Source organism: Odocoileus virginianus, chromosome 1 (assembly GCF_023699985.2).
Source record: "Odocoileus virginianus isolate 20LAN1187 ecotype Illinois chromosome 1, Ovbor_1.2, whole genome shotgun sequence".
Taxonomy (NCBI): Eukaryota; Metazoa; Chordata; class Mammalia; order Artiodactyla; family Cervidae; genus Odocoileus; species Odocoileus virginianus.
The window spans coordinates 4,598,997-4,625,285 of NC_069674.1; the positions used below are offsets into that span (position 1 = coordinate 4,598,997).

Consider the following 26,289-nt stretch of genomic DNA (forward strand, 5'->3'; position numbering starts at 1 on the left):
TCACTCAGTCCTGTCCGGCTCTTTGCAACCCCACAGACTATAACTTTCTAGGCTCCTCTGTCCATGGGATTCTCCAGACAAGAATACTGGAGTGGGGTGCCATTTCCTCCTCCAGGGGATCTTTCCAACCCAGGGATCAAACCCGTGTCTCCTGCATTGGCAGGCGGATTCTTTACCGCTGAGCCACCAAGGAAGCCCTGAACTGAACTGTGTCCCCTCAAAACTCCTATGTTGAAGCCCCAACCCCAGTGTGACTGCATTAGGAGACAGGATGTCTCAGGAGGTAACACAGGCTACATGAGGTCATAAGGGTGGGGCCCAATGCCACGGGACCGGTGTCCTTACGTGAAAAGGAGGAGACACCAGAGGTCTCCCGCTCGGCCATTCGCAGAAAAAAACGGCAGTGAGACCACGGTCAGAGGCACCACCTGCAAGCGGAGGAGACAGGCCTCACGGAGAACAACCCAGCCTACGCCTAGATCTGGGACTTCAGAGCCTCCACTGTGCGACCCGTTTAATTTCTGCTGTCAGGAATTCCAGGCTGTGGTGTTCCGTTACGGCAGCCTTAGCAAACGAATACACCAAATCATCAATTTAAGATGAGGATGCGGCAGGCCAATCATGACGCCCCATCACAGAAATCAGCTACTGAGACCTAGAAAATCAAACGCGTGATCGGTAATCCAGCAAGGACAGACCTGGAATGAGGTGAGTGAGGCTTTCTCAAGGAATCTGGGTGCACTTTCTGGTGACGTGAATACTCATCTCCGCCAAAAAGACCTTAGTCTCCCTCGAACAATACTCGTGACGAAGCCCCTTCCCCCGGCTCCGCTGGGCTGCCCGCCGCGCTCCACGCTAGTGCCAGAGCCTGCGACTCAAACGTCCTGAGCCCGGAACCGCTGACCGTTCCTAAGAGCACAACTTACCTGATGAGGGGCTACATTTAGGAAGCAGAACCTCACTCCTGCCTGACATAACCTGACTCTTCGGTCAACAGTCTCCGAATAATAACCCAGCAGTTACACAGTTTCAGAGAAGAATTCTGCCCTGGAGACAACGACGGTGCGTAAAGAGTGGGCAGGAGGCATGTTGGCCAAAAGGTGAGGACGTTTCTTCCCCTAGCATGCTCTACCGACTAAAACAACAGGACGCTTCCGCACACAGTAAAAGTCACTGGGCCTCTCAGTTTAAAAAAAAAAAGTCCTTCAATAAAGAGAACAGTGTAATACAACAATCCACCAAAGTGCTAAATTAATAAAACTATACTTAAAATTACCAATTAAGCTTATGGAACAGGTACACTTCTTGTAAGCAGCTCAGACATGTATGACTGAACTAGCTAAGTGACTCTATTTGGAGACAGGATGTCTCAGGAAGTAACAGGCCCAATGAGTGCAATCAGATAAAAAGGGCTACATTCCGGAGGTAACCACCCAAGCTGAAAAGTGAAAAGGAAGTGAAGTCGCTCAGCCGTGCCCGACTCTCTGCGACCCTGTGGACTGTAGCCCACCAGGCTCCTCCGTCCATGGGATTCTCCAGGCAAGAATACTGGAGTGGGTGGCCATTCCCTTCTCCAAGGGATCTTCCCGACCAAGGGATCGAACCGTGGTCTCCTGCGCTGCAGGCAGGCTCTACTGACTAAGCCCCCAGGGAAGCCCACCCAAGCTGCAACTCCAGTGACTGTGACAAAGGACGGAATCACAAGAAAATCAGAGGACTGGGGTGTGTGTTGGGGGGGGGGGGGGGCGCTGCGGTTTGAGAATTAGGTGGCAGCTATAGCCAATAGCAACTCTCGGCAGCCAGATGACTAACTCCCCAGGAACCATAACAATCTTCTAAAAGGAGATGGCAAGTAAATTAACATACCTTGAAAACCAGAATCAGAATGCTTAGAACAGTTATGAGAAACACAACCCTTTATAAACCAAGGGCGGAGCTTTACTTACATGAAGGGATAATGAACTGTGGCTCTGTGTTGCCTGCGTAGCCAAGCTTGGTATACCTAAAAGCACAAAGTCATCAACACAGGTTTAGATAATAATACTCTCCTCTGTGTTCCATTAATGTCTTTTATTACGAGCTCTCCAAGTCCTAAAATATCAAGACTCAAAATACCCCCGTGAAATTAAAAATAAAAACCTGGTGGTGACTAAGAATCAAATACTAATTTCAGATAAGCAGGCAGTTAACAAAAAGGTAAAACATGCTTGTTTCTGCTGGAAAATCTGTTGCACACTTATATTCATGCGTACATCGCATCTGTGTGTCCCTAATGATTTTTAAGGTGCTCTCATACTCTTAACCTTTACAAGAATCCTACAAAGGAAGTAAATATTGTTCCCATTTTGCAGGTGAGAAAACACGAGGCGCTGGGAAGATAACTGAGCTGCCCAAAGCCAAACAGCCAGTGAACGGAAAAAGGGAACCCACATCTCAACACGCAGGCTCTAATTCTAGGGCTGCCTCTCAGCAAAGTGTACTTACTTCGCAAACTTCGTGAACTTTTAGGGGGCTTAGGAAATTATATAATTTTCTTAAAATGTCATGGCATATGTCTAGAAAAGCTCCTGCCACCTCCTGAGAATATCTGACAGAAGCGTCTCTTTATCATCTTATTGCAGAGCGAGCCCACTTTCTGTCAAGATGCTTCGTATGATGGATTCCAAAAGTCTTAACGAAAATGAATGCCAAAATACTACTATCTGTTCCAAAAGCACTTGCTAATCTCCTAAATATATTTTTAAAAAAAAAGAAAAAAAAAAAACAAAGCGGGGAGGGGGACCACCACTCGGAACCATCTGCTGGAAATGAAACCCTAGAAACACTCCTGAGCACCCCCTTCTCAACAGGCTCCCGGCCCCGATGGGTCAGGCCCGGAAAGGGGCCTGCATTCTGCAGTAACGTTTACAACGAACAGAAACACTTCCTAGCTGCGCTGAAAGTCAACTTTATTAATTCATCCTATTTTATGAATTATTTCAAGATGCCTGATACCCAATTTTTTAAATGTACTTTTATTCATTTATTTATTTGAAAAGTGTCACTCGGTCGTGTCTGACTCTGTGCAACCCCATGGATTGTTGCCCACCAGGCTCCTCTGTCCATGGGGTTCTCCAGGCAAGAGTACTGGAGTGGGTAGCCTTGCCCTTCTCCAGGGGATCTTCCCGACCCTGGAATCGAACCCGAGTCTCCTGAACTGCAGACAGATGCTTTCCCGTCTGAGCCACCAGGGGAGCATTTATTTAGTTAGCTAGCTGCTTCTGGCTGCGCTGGGTCTTCGGTGCTTCGGGAGGGCCCTCTCCGGTTGCAGCGAGCAGACGCGACTCCCTACGGCCGCGCGCCGGCTTCTGCTGCGGCGGCGGCTTCTCTTGCCGCAGAGCACGGGCTTCCGCAGTTGCAGCTCACACGCTTAGCTGCCCTGCAGCATGTGGGAGCTTTCCGGACGAGGGATCAAACCTGTGTCCTCTGCACTGGCAGGCGGATTCCCATCCACTAGCCCACTGGAGAAGTCCTAAATTTTCTACGTAATTAATACATTCCACATCTTAACAAACTAATTTTATGATTTTTAAATATATATTAACCATTTGCCAATTTTACTTTTTTTGAGCACACAGTAAATGAACAAGGTTTATGAAGACAAAAAACAAAAAAAAGCAAGTCAACCCCACTTAAATCACGTCTGACTGCTCGGTCTCCAAGGATCTAAGGTGCTGGTGTCATAGAAGGCGGGGCAAGGCCTGGCCCTGAGATGCATCAGGTTTCTAAAAGGCAAGACCCATCTGAGGGCACTCCCAGGTTCTACTCAAGACACAGAACAAGTGGGCACGCAAGACCTCCACTCCAGGGCTTGCCAGAGCCAAAGCGAGGTCCAGAGCCAACCCAGGGGGCAGGGACTCACCGAAAGGAAGGGAATATATACTGAGCTTCAAAACCCCAGACTATCCCCAACTGAACCATTTTTCTAGACATATATTCCAACTAACAAATATAAATAAACTGAATGACTGACCCAAGGCTAAAGAAGCCTCCAGAAGCTAACAATCAGGCCAGGAACCACTGAAATCACTACACCCAAATCTGTGCTTTTAACAGGTCACACGGCCCACCACCCCCAGGCCTTCCCCAAACTACACACCTTGTACATAAATAAGTCTGCCTTCCCACATGACTGGAGTGTGAGTTGCAGGATGACCAGGACAGGGTCCTTTTCCTGGACTCTCTCCCACCACCAGCACAGCCCTGACATGTAGCAGACACTCCATAAACATCTGCCAAATGACTTCTCACGGGTGTAAGAGGAGGCAGTCACTGTCAAACCGCTGGCGGAGGAACCAGTGTTTGAAACGGCATCGTTGTTTGGGGGTGGTGGGGGGGGGGGCAGTGCTGACAGTCAAAAAAACAATCTGATAAAACCAGAGAAGACCAAGTTCAGTGCAGCTGCTCAGTCGTGTCCAACCCTTTGCGACCCCACGGACTGCAGCACACCAGGCTTCCCTGTGCATCACCAACTCCCAGAGTTTACTCAAACTCATGTCCACTGAGTCGGTGATGCCATCTGACCATCTCATCCTCTGTCATCCCCTTCTCCTCCTGCCATCCCCTTCTCCTCCTGCCTTCAATCATTCCCAGCATCAGGGTCTTTTCAAATGAGTCAGCTCTTCACAACAGGTGGCCAAAGTATTGGAGCTTCAGCTACAGCATCAGTCCTTCAGTGAATATTCAGGACTGATTTCCTTTAGGATTGACTGGTTTGATCCCCTTGCAGTCCAACGGACTCTCAAGAGTCTTCTCCAACACCACAATTCAAAAGCATCAATTCTTCAGCACTCAGCTTTCTTTATGGTCCAACTCTCACATCCATACTTGAAGGCAGTCAAGAGATACCTAGAGTAACAGGCAAATTTGACCTTGGAGTACAGAATGAAGCAGGGCAGAGGCTAACAGAGTTTTGCCAAGAGAACGCACTGGTCACAGCAAACACCCTCTTCCAACAACACAGAGATAACCTACACATGGACATCACCAGATGGTCAACACTGAAATCAGACTGATTTTATTCTTTGTAACCAAAGATGAAGAAGTCCTATACAGTCAGCAAAATCAAGACTGGGAGGTGACTGGGGCTCAGATCATGAACTCCTTATTGCCAAATTCAGACTTAAATTGAAGAAAGTAGGGAAAACCACTAGGCCATTCAGGTATGACCCAAATCAAATCCCTTACAATTACATAGTGGAAGTGACAAATAGATTCAAGGGATAAGATTTGATAAGAGTGCCTGAAAAACTATGGACAGAGGTTCATAACACTGTACAGGAGGCGGTAATCAAAACCATTCCCAAGAAAAAGAAAAGCCAAAAAGCAATATGGTTGTCTGAAGAGGCCTTACAAATAGCTGAGAAAAGAAGAGAAGCTAAAGGCAAAGGAGAAAAGGAAAGATATACCTATTTTAATGCAGAGTTCCAAAGAATAGCAAGGAGAGATAAGAAAGCCTTGGCTCAGTGATCAATGCAAAGAAACAGAGGAAAACAATAGAATAGGAAAGACTAGAGATCTCATCACGAAAATTAGATACCAAGGGAACATTTCATGCAAAGATGGGCTCAATAAAGGACAGAAATGCTATGGACCTAATAGAACCTGAAGATATTAAGAAGAGGTAGCAAGAATACACAAAAGAAATATACAAAAAAGATCTTCATGACCCAGGTAACCACAATGGTGTGATCACTCACCTAGAGCCAGACATCCTGGAATGTGAAGTCAAGTGGGCCTTAGGAAGTATCACTGCGAACAAAGCTGGTGGAGGTGATGGAATTCCAGTTGAACTATTTCAAACCCTAAAAGATGACGCTGTGAAAGTGCTGCACTCAATATGTCAGCAAATTTGAAAAACTCAGCAGTGGCCACAGGACTGGAAAAGGTCAGTTTTCATTCCAATCCCAAAGAAAGGCAATGCCAAAGAATGCTTAAACTACTACACAATTGCACTCATCTCACACGCTAGCCAAGAAATGCTCAAAATTCTCTAAGCCAGGCTTCAACAGTACGTGAACCAAGAACTTCCAGCTGTGCAAGCTGGATTTACAAAAGGCAGAGAAACCAGAGATCAAATTGCCAACATCTATTGGATCATCAAAAAAGCAAGAGAGTTCCAGAAAAACATCTACTTCTGCTTTACTGACTATGCTAATGTCTTTGTGTGTATCACAACAAACTGTGGGAAATTCTTAAACAGATGGGAATACCAGACCACCTGCCCTGCCTCCTGAGAAATCTGTATGCAGGTCAAGAAGCAACAGTTAGAACCGGACATGGAACAACAGACTGGTTCCAAATTGGGAAAGGAGTACGTCAAGGCTGTATATTGTCACCCTGTTTATTTAACGTATATGCAAAGAGGACCAAAGATATTGCTTAATACATTAGACACTGTTTAATGAAGACAAAGACAAAGAAGACAAAGACATTGCTTAATCTCTCCTTTACACCTGTGTGTGTAACAGAGTCATTTCAGAAACAAACCAACCTTGAAACAAATACAGCTGACTCTCATAAACACAGGCTTGAACTGGGCAGGTCCACTTACAGGTGGATTTATTTTCAATAAATATACATAGAAGATCGTGTGCAAGACGTGCATTCAAGTGGAGAGCCTATCCTTACACAAGCGTAAGATGACTGAAATTTAATATAAACTTAATAATGTGTTAGTTTTCTTACTCCTTGTGTTACTTCCAAGGAGTCACATTATGGTACAGCATGACTGCCCCTCCCCACCCCCCAGTAACTGGAGAACCTGCAGATCCGGCTATCACTACAAGCAAGTGGTGGTGTTTAAACGCAACAGTGTTTCCAACTCTGTATTAGGGATATGGCTGTAATACCATTCGCCATAGAAATCTTTAACAATTCATTCCCCAGTGTGGAGGCTGGGCCACCAAGAAACTGTAACCGCACTTGCCCTTGGCTTCCACCACACTCTGCCTCTGTGTTATCAATGCAGGAACGGCACTGTAAATAAGTCTGAATTTCTTCACATTTCATTACCTTTTCACTTTTGATGTCTACTGTTAATAACAGTGTTTTATGTAATATAATATTGATGTAGGGACTGACAAATGATTCATCTTACGTACAGATGATGTACACTTGGCAATATCGATAAATACAGTACACGACTGACTATAAAGAAAGCTGAGCACTAAAGAATTAATGCTTTCGAACTGTCGTGCTGGATAAGACTCCTGAGAGTCCCTTGGGCTACAAGATCAAACTAGTCCATCCTAAAGGAAATCAGTCCTGAATGTTCACTGGAAGGACTGATGCTGAAGCTGAAACTCCAATACTTTGGCCACCTGATGCGAAGAGCTGACTCATTAGAAAAGACCCTGATGCTGGGAAAGATTGAGGGCAGGAGGAGAAGGGGATGACAGAGGATGAGATGGTTGGATGGCATCACGGACTCGACAGACATGAGTTTGAGCAAGCTCTAGGAGTTGGTGATGAACAGGGAAGCCTGGCGTGCTGCAGTCCATGCGGTCACAAAGAGTCGGACGCGACTGAACTGAAGTGAACTGAAGGCTTCTGGTCAATGGAAGACTACTAGTAGTTAAGTTTTGGGAGAGTCAAAAAGTTATATGTAAACTTACAACTGTGCTGGGGTCGGTGCCCCTAACCGCAGTGTTGTCCAGGGGTCGGCTGTACAGAAAGATGCTAACATTTATTAAAATTAGGTGCTAAGTATCATTCATGTTTGTTATATTACTTTTTAGATTTCTGAAAGGCGGCAGAGTGTATGCACTGGTTGGGGCCATGCGCTCTGGCACCAGACTGCCCGAGCTCAGGCCCCAGCTCTCTCATTGGCCAAATGGGTATCTCTGTGCCTCAGTTTCTCCATCTGTAAAAGCGGGATCATAACACAGCCCACTTCCTAGGGGTGGTGAGCTAATGCATTAAACGTGTAAACAGAAAAAGAACAAGCACAACAGCAGGGCTCTCTATATTTTTCATCTGCCTGCTACCATTCTTATGTGTGATTCAGTTCAGTTCAGTCACTCGGTCGTATCCAACTCTTTGCGACCCCACGGGCTGCAGCACGCCAGGCCTCCCTGTCCATCACCAACTCCCGGAGCTTACTCAAACTCATGTCCATTGAGTCGGTGATGCCATTCAACTATCTCATCCTCTGCCGTCCCTGTCTCCTCCTGCCTTCAATCTTTCCCAGCATCAGGGTCTTTTCAAATGAGTCAGCTCTTCACATCAGGTGGCCAAAGTATTGGAGTTTCAGCTTCTGCATCAGTCCTTCCAATGAATATTCAGGACTGATTTCCTTTAGGATGGACTGAAATACTTCCTAATTTAAACGTTTTTTTAAAAAAATGTTTCCAAAGCCGTTATGTTCATGTGTCCCAAACCACACCACTCAGTCTTCCTGCTGTACCCACTCTGAACACCACAGGCACACTCATGTGTGAAGTGGAGGAGATAAAATGCACCAACGGTGACACTAAAGATACCAGGTGTCCTTCAACAGCGGCGTCTCATCCCCGTCTCCAAGCTGTGTGTCCTGAAACCGTGAACAGCGGCCCACCGTGGCCAAAGGTCCGGCTCCACAGATGGACGCGGCCCTTTCGGGGCCCACGGCTCTAACATTCCACCCTCTGCGGATGATGCCGCCGCCGCGTGCCGCCCGGCAACAGCTGCCAGGGTGTTGGGGTTCTGAAGTCTCCGCGCTGAGACGGCACGGCACTCACAGGAGGCCTCTGTCACAGTCACATGGGTGCCGGGTGGCAGTGACATGCCACCTGCAACGACCTCCAAACCCAGCACAAAGAGACCATTAACAGTGTGGGTACTAACCTCTATGAGGTCTTCCCTCCTCACCTTCCTGGCAAAACAGAAACCATTAAAACAAAAACACTGACAAAAGCACACATTACTTAGATCCCTTTGTGGTAATCCAACGACTTTAGAAACTCTCCTGTGCTAATTTTGACACAGCATCAAACACACTTGAGGTTTTCTTACTTTGAATAATCACAATGTAAGGAACGTCTTATAATTTCAACAAAATCTTCATCAACACAGGTCCATACAGAACCTCACTGAGACCCTACTGATTAGAACGTTTGTATATGTAACTAACAAGTGGTCCTCCTACAATTCTCTCCTAGGAGGACAACCCAGTGTTGGACTGGCATGCCCCGTTGGAGAAGATCTTAAAACAGCTCAACTCCACAAAAATCATCAAGTAAAACACAACTCTTAAAATAGGGAAGGTATTCTAGACACCATTTATGCAAAGACACATTCCCACCAGCCTGCTCGCTAGAAACCATGTGGCAGGCATATATGAGGATACTGAGAGAGGAAGGGGAGGGGAAGCACGGTCCTGGTCCTCGAAACATTCCCCTAAACGCCCACCCATTAGACGCAGACACGGAAAACAAACTTATGACGACCAAAGGGGAAGCAGGAAGGAGGATAAATCAGGAGTTTGGGATTCGCAGATACACACGACTATACACAAAACAGATAAACAACGAGGTCCTAGTGTACAGCATAGGGAACTATGTTCAACATCTTGTAATAATCTATAAGAGAAAAGAATCTGAAAAACAACATGTGTGTAACTGTTCACTTGGCTGTATACAAGAAACTAACACAACGTTGTAAATCAACTATGCTCCACGTGCTCAGTCGTGTCTGACTCTGCAACCCCGTGGACAGTAGCCCCCCAGGCTCCTCTGTCCATGGGATTCTCCAGGCAAGAACACTGGAGTGGGTTGCCATTTCCTTCTCCAGGGGATCCTCCTGACCCAGGGATTGAACCCCAAGTCTCTCGCATCTCCTGCATCAGCAAGCAGGTTCTTTACCACTAACACCTCCTGAGAAGCCCTATATTTCAATTTAAAAAAGAGAAAAATATCATGTAAAAATAAATAAATAAAATTTTAAAAACCATACAATAAAAGATGAGAATTAGGTTTTTTAAAAAAAGGACACCTGTCAGAAACATGATTTCAGATTGCACTTCTCACAGTAGCATGGTCTACATTATCTGCCAGGTGAGTTTAAGATTATTTGGGAAGGCATCTGGAAAGAAAGTACCAAGACAGACTGACCGGATCACCTGGGAAGCTTCTGAAAAATGCAGATTCCCAGGGCCTATCCCAGAGTCACAGAGAAGGCACCTGGATTTTTGTATTTTAAACATCCCCTTCCTTCCTCCCCACCACCCTCAGCCATGGTTCTGAAGAACAACCAGTGCAGGAATCACTGACTCAGCTATGTATCACATGCAGTCATCTCTGAATTTTTATAAAATGCAAGCTCCCCCATCCTCATGCTCACATTCTAACAAAAAAAAGAGACAAGAATCAGCAACTTTCCTACCAGTGGCCAGTAAGAATATACACTGGATGGAAAAACAACAGAACAACATTACCCCTGAGAATAAGACATACGATGGGAAGAACACTCCAGACACAAGGGGACAGAAACACACCTCACTCACACAGGAAGAGTCAGCAGTTTAAAAAGAAGCATCACATATTATCACTAAACTCACCTATAAATTTAATGTGAAACCATTCAAAATCTGGGCCAAAACTGAAGAAGGTGGTAGTAAATTTTACACTGAAAATTACACTTAATTTTACAATTAAAAAGTTGAAGCCTCATCACAAGGAGAAGTTACATATTATTTATCAATACTGTAAATGCATACACCATTTTATACAAATAGTTTAAATGCATACACCCCACTGTCCAAATAGCACATTTCTAGGAATTTACCCCACTGAAGCACTTTTACATGTATAAAAAGAAATGCACAAAAAACGTTCTCTACAGCAGTATAATAGGAAAACAACAACAAAAAATGGAAACACTCAAATGCCATCAACAGAGAATAAGTTAAATAAATATATTGCAATCATTCAATAAAATGCTACACAATCATCAAAAATGAAGCAGACACGTTACTGGTCATATATACATATACTTTGAAAATAGTTGACCCAAAAAATGAATCAGTCAACAATGAAATCGAAGGGGAAATTAAAAACTACTTTGAGACAAATGACAAGAAAAACACAATCACACAATCTGTGGGATGCAGCAAAAGCAATTCTTAGGGGGAAGGTTCACAGTGAAAACAGCTGCAAGACAGTACGTATATTCACACTGCAGGGAGTTAAACAGGGCCCGGAGTGCTGGGTTCTAAGCGCAGCACTAGCTCTGGGGCTTCGGGAAGTTAAGGGATCCCTCCAGCTTCAGTGTCTTCACTAGTACACGGTAATAACAACCCCTCTGTCGTTGTTGTTTAGTTGCCCAGTCATGTCTGACTCTCCGTGACCCCATACACTGTAGCCCACCAGGCTCTCTGTCCATGGGATTTCCCAGGCAGGAATACTGGAGTGGGTAGCCATTCCCTTCTCCAGGGACCACCCTGACTCGGGGATTGAACCAGCATCTCCTGCATTGCAGGCGGATTCTTCACCACTGAGGCACCAGGGAAGTTCAATGCTAAACATGACTGACCATTTCTAGAAAATATCTCCTAATCCAAAAAGTAAAAGGATCTCATTGAAAAATGACTGACCGTTTCTAGAAAATATCTCCTAATCCAAAAAGTAAAAGGATCTCATAGTCAATAACTTCATTCAACTGCTGAGTATTTTTTGCTGTATAGTCACCAACTGTATTTCCTCCAGGAACTGCCCGCAGATAATCTTCCTACTGGGCTTTTGGTGTCATCAACTTGTGTGAACTTCTACACACCAAGGGCTCGCTGGTGGCTCAGATGCTAACGTGTCTGCCTGCAATGTGGAAGACCTGGGGTCGACCTCTGCGTGGGAAGATCCCCTAGAGAAAGGGAAAGGTAACCCACTCCAGTATTCTTGCCTGGAGAATCCCATGGACAGAGGAGCCTGGCAGGTTACAGGCCAAGGGGTCGCAAAGAGCCGGACACGACCGAGCGACTTCACTTCACATATATTACTAACTTTTCTGAATTTGCGGTTTACCTGCAATTATACATTTTCTGAAAGATAATCGTTTCAACAATTTAGATGATCAAATCTACCAATATTTTCCTGAACAATTTCCTTTGCAGTTTCTACTCTGAAAGTCTCTCCCTATGCTCATTTCCCTTCCAGTTCTGTGTACATCAATATACCCATACATGAAGAGCTATATCAGTCAGATTTTACCAAGCATGTGTACATGAAGAATTAAGATTGACAACCTTCACATTAAAAGGCTTTTTTTAATGTTTATCTGAAAACCATCTTCCCAAAGGACAGCCAGCGTGGTGCAGCCAAGCACCCTTCTGAACACACATAAACCCTGCTTATAGACAGCAGGCTTCTCAAACACAGGGCCACCTTCCGAGCATCCCGGACCTGAAGCCTCTTCTCATTGGGAAATCAGGACAGACAGGAGATACAGAAGCAGAATCAAGGGCTGCACGAGGCAGGACCAAGAATGACAACTCTGCCTGCTAACCCAGTATGTCCTCACACCTCAAACTTTCAGACACTCGCAAGGTACCTTGAGAAGTCTCGCTCCCACTCCGACACCCACCCACCCATTGTGCCTTCCACTCTATTCTGGTGTATCCTCCGATGTCTCTGTCTGCAAACACAATGCATTCTTATTCGCCCCAAACATTCTAAAAGCCCCTTGCGCAAAGCTTCTTCCACTCCCCGTGTTAAAGGCCCCTCTCTGCACAGAACTGCCTGCAGTGAGAAGGGCTTATCTGACTGCCGTCAACTCGACACACTTACCTACATTCCTCCTACAGCCGGGTGTCTAGAGCAGAAGGTCACAGTGTCAGCTCAACCAATTTATGTTTCAAAGCGGAAATGTCACATCTTAAAACAGCATTTTTAAAACTGTATCCAGGATGGAGGTTCTTTTGTGTGAGACCCCTTATGAGGTCCAGTCTCAAACCCCAAATTCAACCAGAATAGCTCTACCCACTCCTAAGATGTTCTGTTTAAATTTTTTAAAAAGTGACTACCCTGCCTCAGAGCATGATTTTGATAAAACTAAAATTGTTCCCAGATCTTAATGATAATGTTCTAAATAATACACACTCCACACACTGTACACTGCAAAAATTAATATATAATCATAATCAAGTTCTTCAAACATTCCTTGGGTTGTCACATAGAAAATTGTAGTTTCTGTTTACAAGACACAGTTAAATACGTAAGTTCAAATTGATTGTTTTATCTAAATCCAATAGTCTTTGTTTTTCTTTTTCTCTATTTGGTCTGTAAATTTTACATTACCCAATATATATGTCCAATTCTACATGCTAAGCCACTCAGTCATGTCCGACTCTTTGTGACCCCATGGACTGTGGCCCACCCACCAGGCCCCTCTGCCCCTGGGGTTCTCCAGGCAAGGATACCGGAGTGGGCTGCTGCCCCTCCTCCAGGGGGTCTTCCTGACCCAGGGATGAACCCACATCTCTTATGTCTCCCACATCGGCAGGTGGGTTCTTTACCACTAGTGCCACCTTTGCTCCATTGTCTGATAAATATTAGATCGTGGCATGTGGCCTCTTTATGGGCTTGGGGCATTATCAAGTGAATTCTGACTTTCACGGTAAAACGGTGGACTAAACACGTGATCTAATTCACTCTGTCCCGAAGCTCCACTAAAACCAAAACAAAATGATTGATTCTAAGATGCAGAAACCACAACAACAGGGAGAAAAGAAGAGGCGGCAACTGCAGGAATCTGGGCCCGGATGGCTGAGGATCAGCGCTAACTGCCCTGGGGACGTCCAAAAACTGGTGGTGGCAAAGCTGAGACCCGGCCCCACACAGCCGGGACCCTGAAGAAAGGCCCCATGGCAGGCAGCCGCACAGGCCTGAGGATCCAGGACTGAAGGGCCCAAAACACGGGCCAAGATGAGCGTGCCCCCGCCCGGCACCAGGGTGGCTGCTCTCCCCGACCCCCGCGTCCCCACAGCTGACTCTGGGAGTGCAGAGCGAGGCTTGGAGCGTCAAGCAAGGTCACCGGCCTGGGCGAGTCCAGGAACCACTCGGAGAATTACCCGACAGAACACGGACAAGCCTGACAGCTGAGACGGGCTCGCCCACGGCCTCCCCGCTCTCAACCCGGCTCTCAGGGCACAGACCTGGCCCCCAAGCAGAGGGTCAGAAGTGCACTCTCAGCGGAAAGTGACCAGCCCAAGAGGAAAGACCCGGAGACCGTTAAGACAGAAGCTATTCCAACAACAATCCACCTGTGGTGGTGGCGGCTTAGTTGCCAAGTCGCGTCCAACTCTTGCGACCCCATGGACTGGAGACCGCCAGGCTCCTCTGTCCATGGGCTTCTCCAGGCAAGAAGACTGGAGTGGGTTACCATTTCCCTTCTCCAGGGGATCCTCCTGAACAAGGAATCGAACCCGGGTCTCCTGCATTAGCAAGGCAGATGATTTACCGACTGAGCTATGAGGGAAGCCACCTGTATCACCCACCAAATCTACAGACCTGATCTATTCCACAAGGCAGGACTTCCCTGGTGGTGCAGTGGGTAAGAACCTGCCCGCCAATGCAGGGGACACGGGTTCAATACCTGGCCCGGGAAGATTCCACAAGCTGTGGAGCAACTAAAACCTGTGCCATAACTACCGGGCTCACAGACTCAGTGCCGAGAGCCTGTGCTCTGTAACAGGAGAAGCCACGGCAAGGAGAAGCCCTCACACCGCGACGAGAGAGAAGCCACCCGGCGCAACCAAAAATAAATACGTGAAATTCTTAATTAATTAAAAAACAAGGCAGCAGCAACTTTCATAGAACAAGAAGAAATAAACAAGAAACACACTAAAGACAGGAACACCTAACACATCATTCTCAGTTACAGACGGAGTAAGTGGACCCTGATGCTGGGAAAGACTGAAGGCAGGAGGAGAAGGGGACGACAGAGGATGAGACGGTTGGATGGCATCACTGATGCAATGGACACAAGTTTGAGCAAGCTCCAGGAGTTGGTGATGGACAGGGAGGCCTGGCTTGCTGCAGTCCATGGGGTCACAAAGAGTCGGACACGACTGAGTGACTGAACTGAAGTGGACAAAAATAAGCAGAAGACCTCAATAACAGCATTAATTAGATAGCTCATACAGATATACTCAGAACTCAGAACACACCCACAGGGAATATACCTCTTCAGAAATACACGGAGAACATTCACAAAACTGCCCATATCTCAGACTCAGTGAAGTCTAAAGACGAGAATATAAACAGCACTCTGACCATAATGTAATTAAACTAGAATTAAAAACAAAATTTGAAAAGGCCCTTCTACTTGAAAATTTTCAAACATACTTGTATAGAAATACTGAGTTAAGAGGGAAATCAATGGCTGATTCAAGTCAATGTATGACAAAAACCACTACAATATTGTAAAGTAATTAGCCTCCAACTAATAAAAATAAATGAAAAAATAAATAAATAATTTTTTTAAAAGGGAAATTCAAAAGAAAAACACAGAAATTTCTTGAAAATGATAACGATAAACTATACCCAAATCCCAGTAAGGGATACATACAGTTAAAGACTAAGAGCTGGGGACTCTTCCAGTGTTAAGAGTTCGCCTTCCAATGCAGGGGGTGCAGGCTCCATGCCTGGTCAGGAAACTAAGATCCTACAAACCTCCCAGCCAAAACACCAAAAGGAGAAACAGACACAATACTGTAACAAATTCAACACTTTAAAAATGGTTCACATCCAAAAGAAATCTTTAAAAAAAAGACATAACAGCCAAATTTTCACAGCATCAAATTCCTTTTCAATACAAAGGGAAAATTAAAATGAATTTAATATCCAACCCAAAAAACAAAAGAAAAGGAAAGCAGAGGGGATAAAAGTAGAAATAAATGAGCTAAAAAACAGAAAAATAATAGAATAAGTGAACCCCAAAGCTTATTCTTTAAAAAAAAAAAAAAAATCCCACAAAACAGCCGTATTATTAGGTAAGTCCTGAAGAAAAAAGGATGAAGACAAGATAGGTAAATTTGAGTGACAAAGGGAAAACATAACCTTAAAAACAGAGATTTTTAAAAATCATGGCTACTATATACATAAATTTGAAAAAGTTAGATAAAACAGAATTGTTTTTAGACAAATACAACATAACCAAAATTGCCTGGACTCGAGATGGGGCATCTAACCAGCCTGAGAAGAAATACAAAGAGGAGCAGTGAAATCCTACCAAGACCTTAAAACTCAGATAATCCCAAAATTACTTAAACTACCCCAGAGCACAGAAAAAGAAAGAAAACTTCTTCCTTTGTTTCACGAAGACAGTGTAACACTGATCCCACACTCTGACAAAGAACGCACCAGAAAACTAAACTATAACTCATACTAAGTCCCGATGCGAAAACCTAAATAAAGTATCAACAGAATCTACCTACACATCAAAAAATAAGGCATCATGATCAAGTGGGGATTATTATGGAATACAGGAATGCTTCGACATCAGAAATCCACTATGCGAACTAAGAAAGAAAACCACACGTCCCATTTATGACAAAGAAATCATGTAACATGCAACACGCATTCATGTTTTAACATTCCAAAACACAGCAGTTGACAGATACTTCTTAACATATTTGGATAGCTTTCTTAACATGTATTTGTACAGGTGTATATATGGGGCTCAGACAGTAAAGCGTCTGCCTACAATGCAGGAGACCCAGTTCGATCCCTGAGTCGGGAAGATCCCCTGGAGAAGGAAATGGCAACCCACTTCAGTATTCTTGCCTGGAGAATCCCATGGATGGAGGAGCCTGGTGGGCTACAATCCACAGGGTCACAAAGAGTCGGACACGACTGAGAAAGTTCACTTTATATATACAGACACAAACAGCAGCCCAAAAGCCTGCATCTTACTTATTTTAGAAACACCAGAAACTATTCCACTAAAATAAGAACAAAAGGGTAATGCCCACTAACTTCACTCCTAGTTAACGCTATTTGGAGGCAATGGCCACTGCAGCATGCAGAAAAAAAACAAGTAAGTAGAGCTCCTAAAAATGGAACGGGAAAACCAGCTCTATTTGCCCGAGACAAAATTCTCTATCTGGAAAACCCTAAAGATGAGGGGAAAAAATCATTCAAACAACAAAAATCATTTAGTAATTTAGTAAAGAAGCAGATTATAAAATTAACACAAAATAAATGTCTTTAATATAGTGAAGAAAAACAGAAAATAGAATGGAAGAGAAAATGTCGACTACAATAGTCAAAAAGAAAACCACATAACTAGGTGATTAACAAGAAAGCTACCTGAGGTAAACACAATATTCCTACAGGACGCAAAACAGACTTGAACTGATGGAAAGAATACACCGTATTCTCTGGTGGGAAGACAGCATCATAAATACAATAGTCCTCATTAACATACGAGTTTAATGCAGTCCAAATCAAAATACCATCAAAATACCATCAGCAGCTTTCCCCCGGAACTAAAAGAAGAAACTGCATGTAAAGTCCATTTGGAGAAATAATAAGGAAGAACAGACTGGAAGACACTTGGTACTAAATGAGGTGGAGAACCTTCCCTGGTGCTCCCAAGGCAGGGGGCCTGGGTTCCATTCCTGCGCAGGGAGCCTCCCACATGCTCCAACCGACCCCAAGCGAAGCAACTAGGACCCAGCACGGCCAAATAAATAAATAAAGTTTAAAAAAAAAAAGATGAGGTGGTTACATGTGTATGTACGGTTGAGTCCCTTCCCTGTTCACCTGAATCTGTCGCAACACTGTTAACTGGCTAGACCTCAACACAAAATACAAAGTTCAAAAAAAACCAAGACTAAAAAGTCCAAACAATATTATCTGACAATTTCCAGTGAACACAGTGATTTATTTTTCTGGATGATTTACTATCAAATAAAGTAAGAGTCATTTATACTCTTAAAAATGAGGTGGCTGGGACACCAACCTCATCAGATATGAAGTTATAAAGCCTCAGGAGTTAAACTCAGTGATGTTGCCATATAAGCAGACAGGCTCAGGCACCCAAAATGAATCCAGAAATAAACAACGGCACAGACAAATGCAGTACTCAGTAAAAGCGGTATTTTCAAGCAGTGTTTTGTTATGCTTTTTTTCATAAATGAGGTTGAGACAAAAGGGACATCCAGAAGGAAAGAAGACAGAATTGGCTCCAACTAGGCCATCCTCATACCCCATCCCAGGATAAATTTCAAGTGGAACAGAGATTTACATAAAATCTGGGAATGGGGAGGGGGAACACCCATCTTAACTATGACTCAAAATCCAACAACAATAAGGAAAAGATAAATAAACCTACTGCTTTAAAAAAAAAAAGTCTTTGCATGGCAAAAGACAAATGATACACAGATAGGGAAAATGTGTTTGCAGCTTGTATCACAAAGGGCTGACGCCTCCATGTGCAGGAAAGAGGCCTCGGACTGCTCTCCCTACCAAGGTGAAGGTGAAGGTTTGCTTGTAAGTTTGGCCTCTGGCTGGCATCTGGGAACTTAAGATTTCAGGAGGGCTCCCACCATGCCCCAAATACAGTGTATGCTGAACACCTGCTTTCCTTCTGAGGCTGGAATTCCGGTTTGTGCCCAGCGGAAGGTGCCACAACCAGCCCAAGAGAAACTCTGGGCACTGACTGTCTATGGAGCTTCCCCAGTGAACACGGTCTCACATGCCTGTCACACTGGATGTCAGTGACTCCACTGAGAAAAGACTCGGGATGCCCACGGCTGACTCCCCCAGACTGCGCCCCACGCGCCTTTCCTCTTGGCTGTTTTTACCTTTTCACTGCCATCTTGGGATTGTTCCCAGCAAATCTGTGACCCTGGGGGTGGCCTGTGGGACCCTCAACACACCCTAATCCACAAGGAGCTTCCAAAAAACAAAGCAGCAAAAGGCCGAAGGGCCGCAGAAAAACGGGCTAGAGAAATGAAGACAGAAAACGGAAATGCAGATGCCACTTCATCACGTGGAAAGATGCTCATCTTCCCACATAATAAGAAATTCAAATTAAAACGATATCATTTCCCACCTTCCAGATTGGTGAAAAGAAAAAAACTTCTTTAACTCGGCAATTACAGAGATGAGCCTGTAAGAAGACGTAAGCACTGTCACACGTCGCTGGGGAAGACACACACTCCAGGGTGGGATCTGACACGATCCAGCAAAAGTACCTTATGACTCAGAAGTCCCACTTCTAGAAACCTGTCTCAGAGATGCTCCAGCAAAAAAAAAAGAAAAGAAAATGCAGAAAAAGACGAATGCCCAGCACCGACTACACTGCAGTCTTTTGATAAAAACAAAATGCTCAAAAATGGATGGGGACATGTCTCAAGACGACCAGGAACAGCCTGAATGGGGCTTCCACTACTGGACAGCTGAAGCATGAAAACAAGGAATGGCAGTAAGAAATCATAAACCAGTGAATGTAGTAACAATCACATAAGTAACTCTTTGAAAAGCGTAACCCATACAGATGATAAGTAAAAGGGAGCTACTGGAAAGAACACCCTTTTTGTAAAATGTTAACTAATAAATAAACACACACACACACATTTTGCAACCATCGCTGTAATCATCAATTAGAACAAGAATACCACCAATGGATACTAAAACTAATGGGTGAAAAGTGTTAAGGCAGAACAGGGTATTTACACAATCTCGTAACCTCTCTCCACAAAACACATGAATTACAAAGGGGAAAACAGTAACCACACAGTGAGAAATCTAGTGGACGGCACTATATCCAATGATCCAAGTGAACTTCATCGACTGTCTTAAGCCTCCTGATAAGAGGATTAAGTTCTGGGGAGATGGTGGACAGCACAGAGATGATATTAGTAGCACTGTATTGTTATATACTTGAAAGTTGCCAAGACAAGTGGATCTTACATGTTCTCCCCACAAGAAAAGGGTAATTACAATGACAGGATGGAGGTGTCAGTAATGCAATATGATATTCATTCTGCAATATACAAACCCACCAAATCAGCACATTGTAACCTTAAACTTATGCAACGTAATATGTCAGTTACTTCTAAATAAAGTTGGTGGTGGGGAGGGGGCGGGGAGCTTCTGATTTGATGCACTAAGAAGCTCTGACATAACTTCTCTGGTACACCTGACAAAAACACACCCTGTGACTACTGTAAGGAAACACCAGACAAGTGTAAATTGAGGAGCATTATCTGTAACAACTGGCTGCCAAAAATACCAACGTCCTGAAAGACAGAAAAAGGCTAAGGAGCTGGTCCAGGGAAACGAGACTAAAAAGACATGATGACAAGCAAACATGGTGTATGGTGCTGGATGAGGGCGGAGGGCTGAGCGTCCAGACATACAGGGACCATTCACGGGATCCAGACCGCAGAGAAGATAACACTAAGGCATAAACGTTACATTTTCTGGTTCTGATCACTGGTCTGTGGTTATATGTTCTCATGAAGGATACACTGAAGTACCCTGGTGTAAACAGCAGGATAGCTGCAACTCACAAACAGTTCAGAAAGATGATAAGGTGTAAAGTATACAGAGAACAATAAAGCACATGTTAGTAGTTAGAATGCTGGATGGAGACTACATAGCATTTTTTTGGTACTCTTCTTGCAGCTTTTCAATAGACTTGAAATTCCTCAAAATAAGTTTAAAGAATACAAAAATCTTCAAAAATACAAGGTCAGTTAGGAAAAGTCAGGCTAGTACTATTCTCTGAACACTCTGCAGCTCAGTAACTCACTTAAGTGGATGAAGCTTTGTCTCTGGAGCAGGCAGAGCCGTGGTCCATGTCATCCCAGCCCCCAGAACACCTGAGATCACCAAGCTGGTCTCAGGGTTTATTAGATGAGGCCAGGCTCCCAGGATGAAATTTACTTGCTATTTTAAAAAAGTACCATGTAGTGTACTGCCCTCTCAATCATAAATGCCCACTATGTATGATTCAGTGTGAATTTCTCTTTTAAAATGCAGTACTAGAAAAAGCTTTTTCACCTGTATTTTTCACAGGTATTTCTCTTCTCCCCTGATGACAGGCATCACATAACTGACGATGACTCTCTCGTAATCTTGTCACACAGGAAGGCCAAGCTTGAGGCCAGACTAGCTGCACTACTGGCCTACAGTTTAAGGTGATTTTCCAGGCCCATTCTTTTCTTCGGTCCTAGCTATTTTTATCTGCATTTTATCCCTTTTTATCCTATTTTGAGGCAAAGGTCAATCCAAAATCACTAGGCTCTGCAGGACACATAAGCAGCAGTAATATGCTTAAACTTGGGCTCTTCCAGGATGCTTCTCCTGGCCACACACCGGACACTGCAAATTTATGACTGACCATCCCTGTTTCCACAACAGACTATGTCCATGTGAAACCCCCTGGGAGGATTCCCGGCCACTATTCCTAAATCCTGACACAAAGCCTACCATAGCCTGAAGACGATAACATAACTTGGGCCCATAAAACAAAGATATCCTGAAGTTACACAGCCACGTGAGATACCACCTACCTCAAACGGTCATGACTGAGCACCACACTTTTGATATTTATAGCAAGAATGATGAGTAAGGCTCCCAGCTTACTAACATTAAAGTTATGACAAACCCTGTGGGCACATTTTATGGCTTCTACCAAGAAATGCTTTTATTTCAACAGTTTTATGAGACCAAAACCACAAAAACCCTCACGTGCAAATGTGGGGATGAAAGATTCTTTGACCAGCTGCCTTCTCTCCTGACACAACCAGACCTCAGGTGGGTGTGGGGTGAACACTAGACGGTGGGAGAAGGGGACGCATAAGGAAGCCAGTACTTGCGGGGGGGTGTTCGTATCAACACTGTTTTTGGCTCAGGTTTTGGGTAGCAAAACAACTACTGAAATAAAGAGCCCCAAAACTTTCGGTACAATGTGTATCTCTGAAAGGAAAATTAACACATGCAAAGAGGCAGTTTTTTTCCAGCTTGTAACCACTCCTTTTTCTGCAGCAAAAGGAAAGAACAATCCGTAGGAGATGGACTGGAGCAAATTAAGGGAGACACCCCCACAAGGTTGTCAAGGCAACTAAACCAAGTGCATTTCTCTACAGAGAAGAATCAAGACTAAGGTGAACGTGGGGTGGAATACTCTGTGGCAAAAAATGACTAAAATCCCATCTTGAAAAATCTTTTTAAGAGGCTAAACTTACTTCCAGGCTATTTTATTAAGCACTTCACCTACAGTGCAAGCAGGCAAGCTTGAATTTCTAAACCAAAAGCTAAATGGATTCAGCGAGCACCTTCCTAAAAATGAGCCGAGCCTGGGCCACTAGAAAGGACCGGGAGATTTCCGAAGGGTCTCTTTGGCATATCTCAACATCAAAAGAAGCAATCATGGCCCACAAGTAACGGGGTTGGGGGGAGAGATAAAAACTATACTACCACCAACAGCCTTTCCCACGTTTTAGATTTTTTTGTTTTTCAAAATGGAGTCTTTTTTAACATTAAGTGCAAAGGCAACTCTAGGCAAACTAAAGCAAGACCTTAGCCTGACTGAGCCATTCAATACTGGAAGAGGACAGAGTGGGCTGCAAAAAAAAAAAAAAAAAAAAAAATTTTAAGATGTCAACTTGGGAGACGGGTGTAAAAACCTCCCACAAGTAAGTGATAAAGATACCCTATCAGCGAGGAGAAATAGCATGCGCTTGGGGACCCAGGACGAGGGCCACTTTTTAATTAGAAGGCATGGGCGCCGAGAGGCAGGCGGAAGGCGAGGGAACGGCAGCGGGGTACGCAGCCAGCACCCCAGGAGACGGAGGGATCCCGGGGAGGCCCGGCCGAGCGCGGGGAGGAGGCCGGGAGGCCACGTCTCCCCTCGGCTCCCTCCCCAGCAAGGTGAGCGAGTCAGGGGGCCCCTGGACAGGTGAGGGCCGCGACCCGAGCCCGGGCCCGGAGCGCCCCAGGTGAGACCGGGGGGCCGGGCCGCGGGGCAGGCAGGCGCCCGGCGCGCCGGGGCCGGAGCGGGCGCCCGCGGCTCTTACCCGGTGCCGCAGTCCACCACGCAGGGAGGCAGGGAGCCCGCCATGCTCGGCCCACGCGGCCGGCCCGGGAGGCTCCCCCGATCGCCGGCCCGCTCGCCGCCCCGCGCCGCCGCCGGGCTCCCGGGAGCCTCCGCAGCGCCGCCGCCAGGCTCCCGGATGCTCTCAGCCGGCCCACGTGACGCCCCGCCCACCCCCGCCTGACCAATCACTGTGCGGACACGCCCTGTCCCCGCCCCCGCCCGCCCGCCATCTTTAGTGCTGGCAGCGGGGCCTCGTTGTCCGTACGTCCCACCTTGCTGCAGGAGAGGTTGTGAGCTCTTCTAACTGACTTACAGTGGCCTGGACCCCGAAGCCTGACTCTTCATCTTTTTAAGTGTCCGCTCAGATGTCACCTTCTCAGGAAAGTTGTCCCTGCTCATCTGCTAGGTGGCCGCTCCCCCCCCTGCACATTACTCACTATCTCAACAATCTATTGCTTTGCTTCACAACATTTGGAGCAAATTTATACCGTGTATATGTATTTATTTGTACTCCTATAGCGGGCTATAGGCTCCGCTAGATACGACTCCTGAATGTCTTATCATTGATGACAAGGATGCGCAGCACAGTATTTGGTGCATTCGTGGGAAACACCCAAATGTTTTCTGAATAAAGGGAAAAAAAACTTGACGTTAGAATTTTTACACCTGTCAGAACACTGCATGCTTTCCTCTATAGAAGAAAAACCCGTGCAACAAATGCACGGACAGCTTTAAGGGGTGATTGACCTTCGATCAGGTTAACACTACACCAGGATCATTATGGACATGTCCTCAAGTGTCAAAGGTGGAGTGATGTCCAAAAGATCTTCCTGGAACCCAGACCAAAGTAGGCACCACTGACCGACTTCTGACGGTAGCCAAGGTCCCACTTGCTTCCTCCTCCCTCCGTATCATATATTCCTGACCTTACTTTTTAGGACTCTTCTGGAGACGTAGTTCCAAGCAGTTTAACTGATATTAAATGCGTTCTTAAACTGTTTTTCCCTAAGAGAAGTAGTGGTAGATTACTTGATCACTTTAGACAACCCATGATGATTCCTTTTTTTTTTTTTTTTCCTTAACCTATTCAGGTCAAGTAAGGCCCAGTTCTAGAAAATTTTCGAGGGACCTAGAAAGAGAAGTAGAAGGTGGGAAGGAAAGAAAGGTGAGGAGTGTGGAGGAAAGCCTGTATAGGATCCTGAGGCTGGGGGCAAAGGCTCATTGCCTCCTTCGTGTTTTGCCAAGGCCCTGGCCAACCCCCCTGTTTCAGGCCCTCATCAGAAGGCTGCGGATAAACTCTAGATTGCAGACAGCACTGCCACCTCTTTCTTTCTCTTAACACGTATTTATCAAGTGCCTACTATGAGACAGTCCTTGCATTAGATGGGGCATGAAACAGTAAGTGAGACATTCGCAGTCTTTGTCCCGAAGACTTTATTTTGTTTAATATTTATTTATTTACTTACTTGGCTGCACCGGGTCTTCATTGTAGCATGCAGGATCTTTAGTTGCACAGAGTTTTAGACCCTGGACCACCAGGGATGTCCCTCTGCCCCCAAGACTTCAGAGCCTTGTGAGAGAGAGCAACAATAAACAGGCAATTGCAATACAGTGTCTTCCGAGGTGGGGCAAGACCAAGGTGCACAGAACGCTGTCAACAGGCCGCCTAGGGGCTTCCCAGGGGGCTCAGTGGTAAAGAACTGCCCGCCAGCGCCGAAGACACAGGCTCCATCCTTGATCTGAGAAGATCCCACACACCTAGAGCAACTAAGCCCGTGTTCCACGACGACTGAGCCTGTGCTGAGTCCAGGAGCCGCGGCTACTGAAGCCCATGTGGCACAGGAGAAGCCCCCACAGGGAGCAGCCTGAGCACCACAACCAGAGCGTAACCCTTGCCGTCCATGACTGGAGAAAAACCCTCAGAGCAAAGAAGACACAGCGCGCCAAAATAAATAAACGCTAAAAAAAGGAAAAAGCAGGGCCCCTACACCTGTCTTAGGAGTCAGTGAGGCCATCTCAGAGCAAGGTGCCTAAGCTGAAACCCAGAGGGCGCATGGAGAAATACTCCATGGTAGAGAGGGTGGGGCGGGACAGGAGGCCAGAGGACCTCAAGACTCATAGACCGCCCTGCCATCTTCACCAGGGAAGAAGCCTTAGTGGGATTTGGAGCTGGCTGGTAATAAAGGTGGTCCCTTTTCCGGGAGTGTCCCTTCTGCAAAGGACTTACTGGAAATGGTGACCAAGGCCAGCTGCTGGTAGCAAGCAAAAGACTTCCTGACTTCAAATGTTTCCTCTCGAGCCCACTAACCCTTGATGTTTGAGTGAAGGCGTTTTCGCATGCAGGGAACAGAGACCTCTTAAGAGGGCACAGGAAGAAATTTTATTATTGTATATAAAGAAAATCCAGAAATTCTAGGGAAATTCAACCATTGGATGACATCACTGTGGAAGTACTAGAAGCTTGTTGGCCTAAGACAACAGATATTTATCGTCTCACGACAGGGCAGAAGGTCAAAATCGAGATGTCAGCAGGACCAGTCCTTGCTGAAGCCTCCAGGAGGAGACCTGGTGTTCCCAGAAATCCCTGGTGATCTTGGTTTATAGATGCATCACTCCAGTCTCGGCCTCCATCTCAACACCACGCTCTCCCTCTGTTTCTGCACCATCACCTGGTGTTCTCTTCTTTTTAAATATTTATTTATGTGGCTGTGCCAGGTTTCCTAGGTGGCTCAGTGGTAAAGAATCCACCTGCCAATGCAGGAGACGCAGGAGATGCGGGTTCAATTCCCAGGTCAGGAAAATCCCCCAGAGGAGGGAATGGCAACCCACTCCAGTATTCTTGCCTGGATAATTCCATGGGCAGAGGAGGCTTGTGGGCTCTAGTCCATAGGGTGGCAAAGAGTCAGAGACGACTGAGCACGCATGCCTGTGGCTGCACAGAGTCCTAGTCACTACATGCGGGATCTAGTTCCCCGATAAGGGCTCGAACCAGGGCCCCCTGCATTGGGAGTGTGGCGTCTGAACCAGTGGACCACAGGAAAGTGTTCTCTTCTTATGAGGACCAGTCACACTGGATTAAGACCTGCCCTAATGACTTCATCTTACCTCGATCTCATCTGCAAAGGCCTTGTTTCCAAATAAGATCCCTTTCACAGGTACTGGGGTAACGACTCCAGCATGTCTTTGGGGGAGACAGTTTAGCTCATAATAATGCCAGCTTATACC

General features: G+C 45.6%; 1 protein-coding gene across 2 annotated transcripts in view; it reads right to left on the reverse strand.

Moving 5' to 3' along the window:
• Nucleotides 1-23,212, reverse strand: part of ACTR3B (actin related protein 3B) — a 73,116-nt gene extending 49,904 nt beyond the window's left edge. The window contains exons 1-2 of one of the 2 annotated variants that reach the window (XM_070450800.1): nt 23,045-23,187; nt 1,947-2,002 (exon numbers count right to left, since the gene is read on the reverse strand). In XM_070450800.1, the coding sequence (XP_070306901.1) occupies nt 1,947-2,002; nt 23,045-23,088 (100 nt within the window). In that variant the 5' untranslated portion in view covers nt 23,089-23,187. Of the gene's footprint in view, nt 1-1,946; nt 2,003-23,044 lie in introns of both variants that reach the window. The other variant, XM_070450893.1, reaches the window with a different exon arrangement.
• Nucleotides 23,213-26,289: the final 3,077 nt, after the last annotated feature.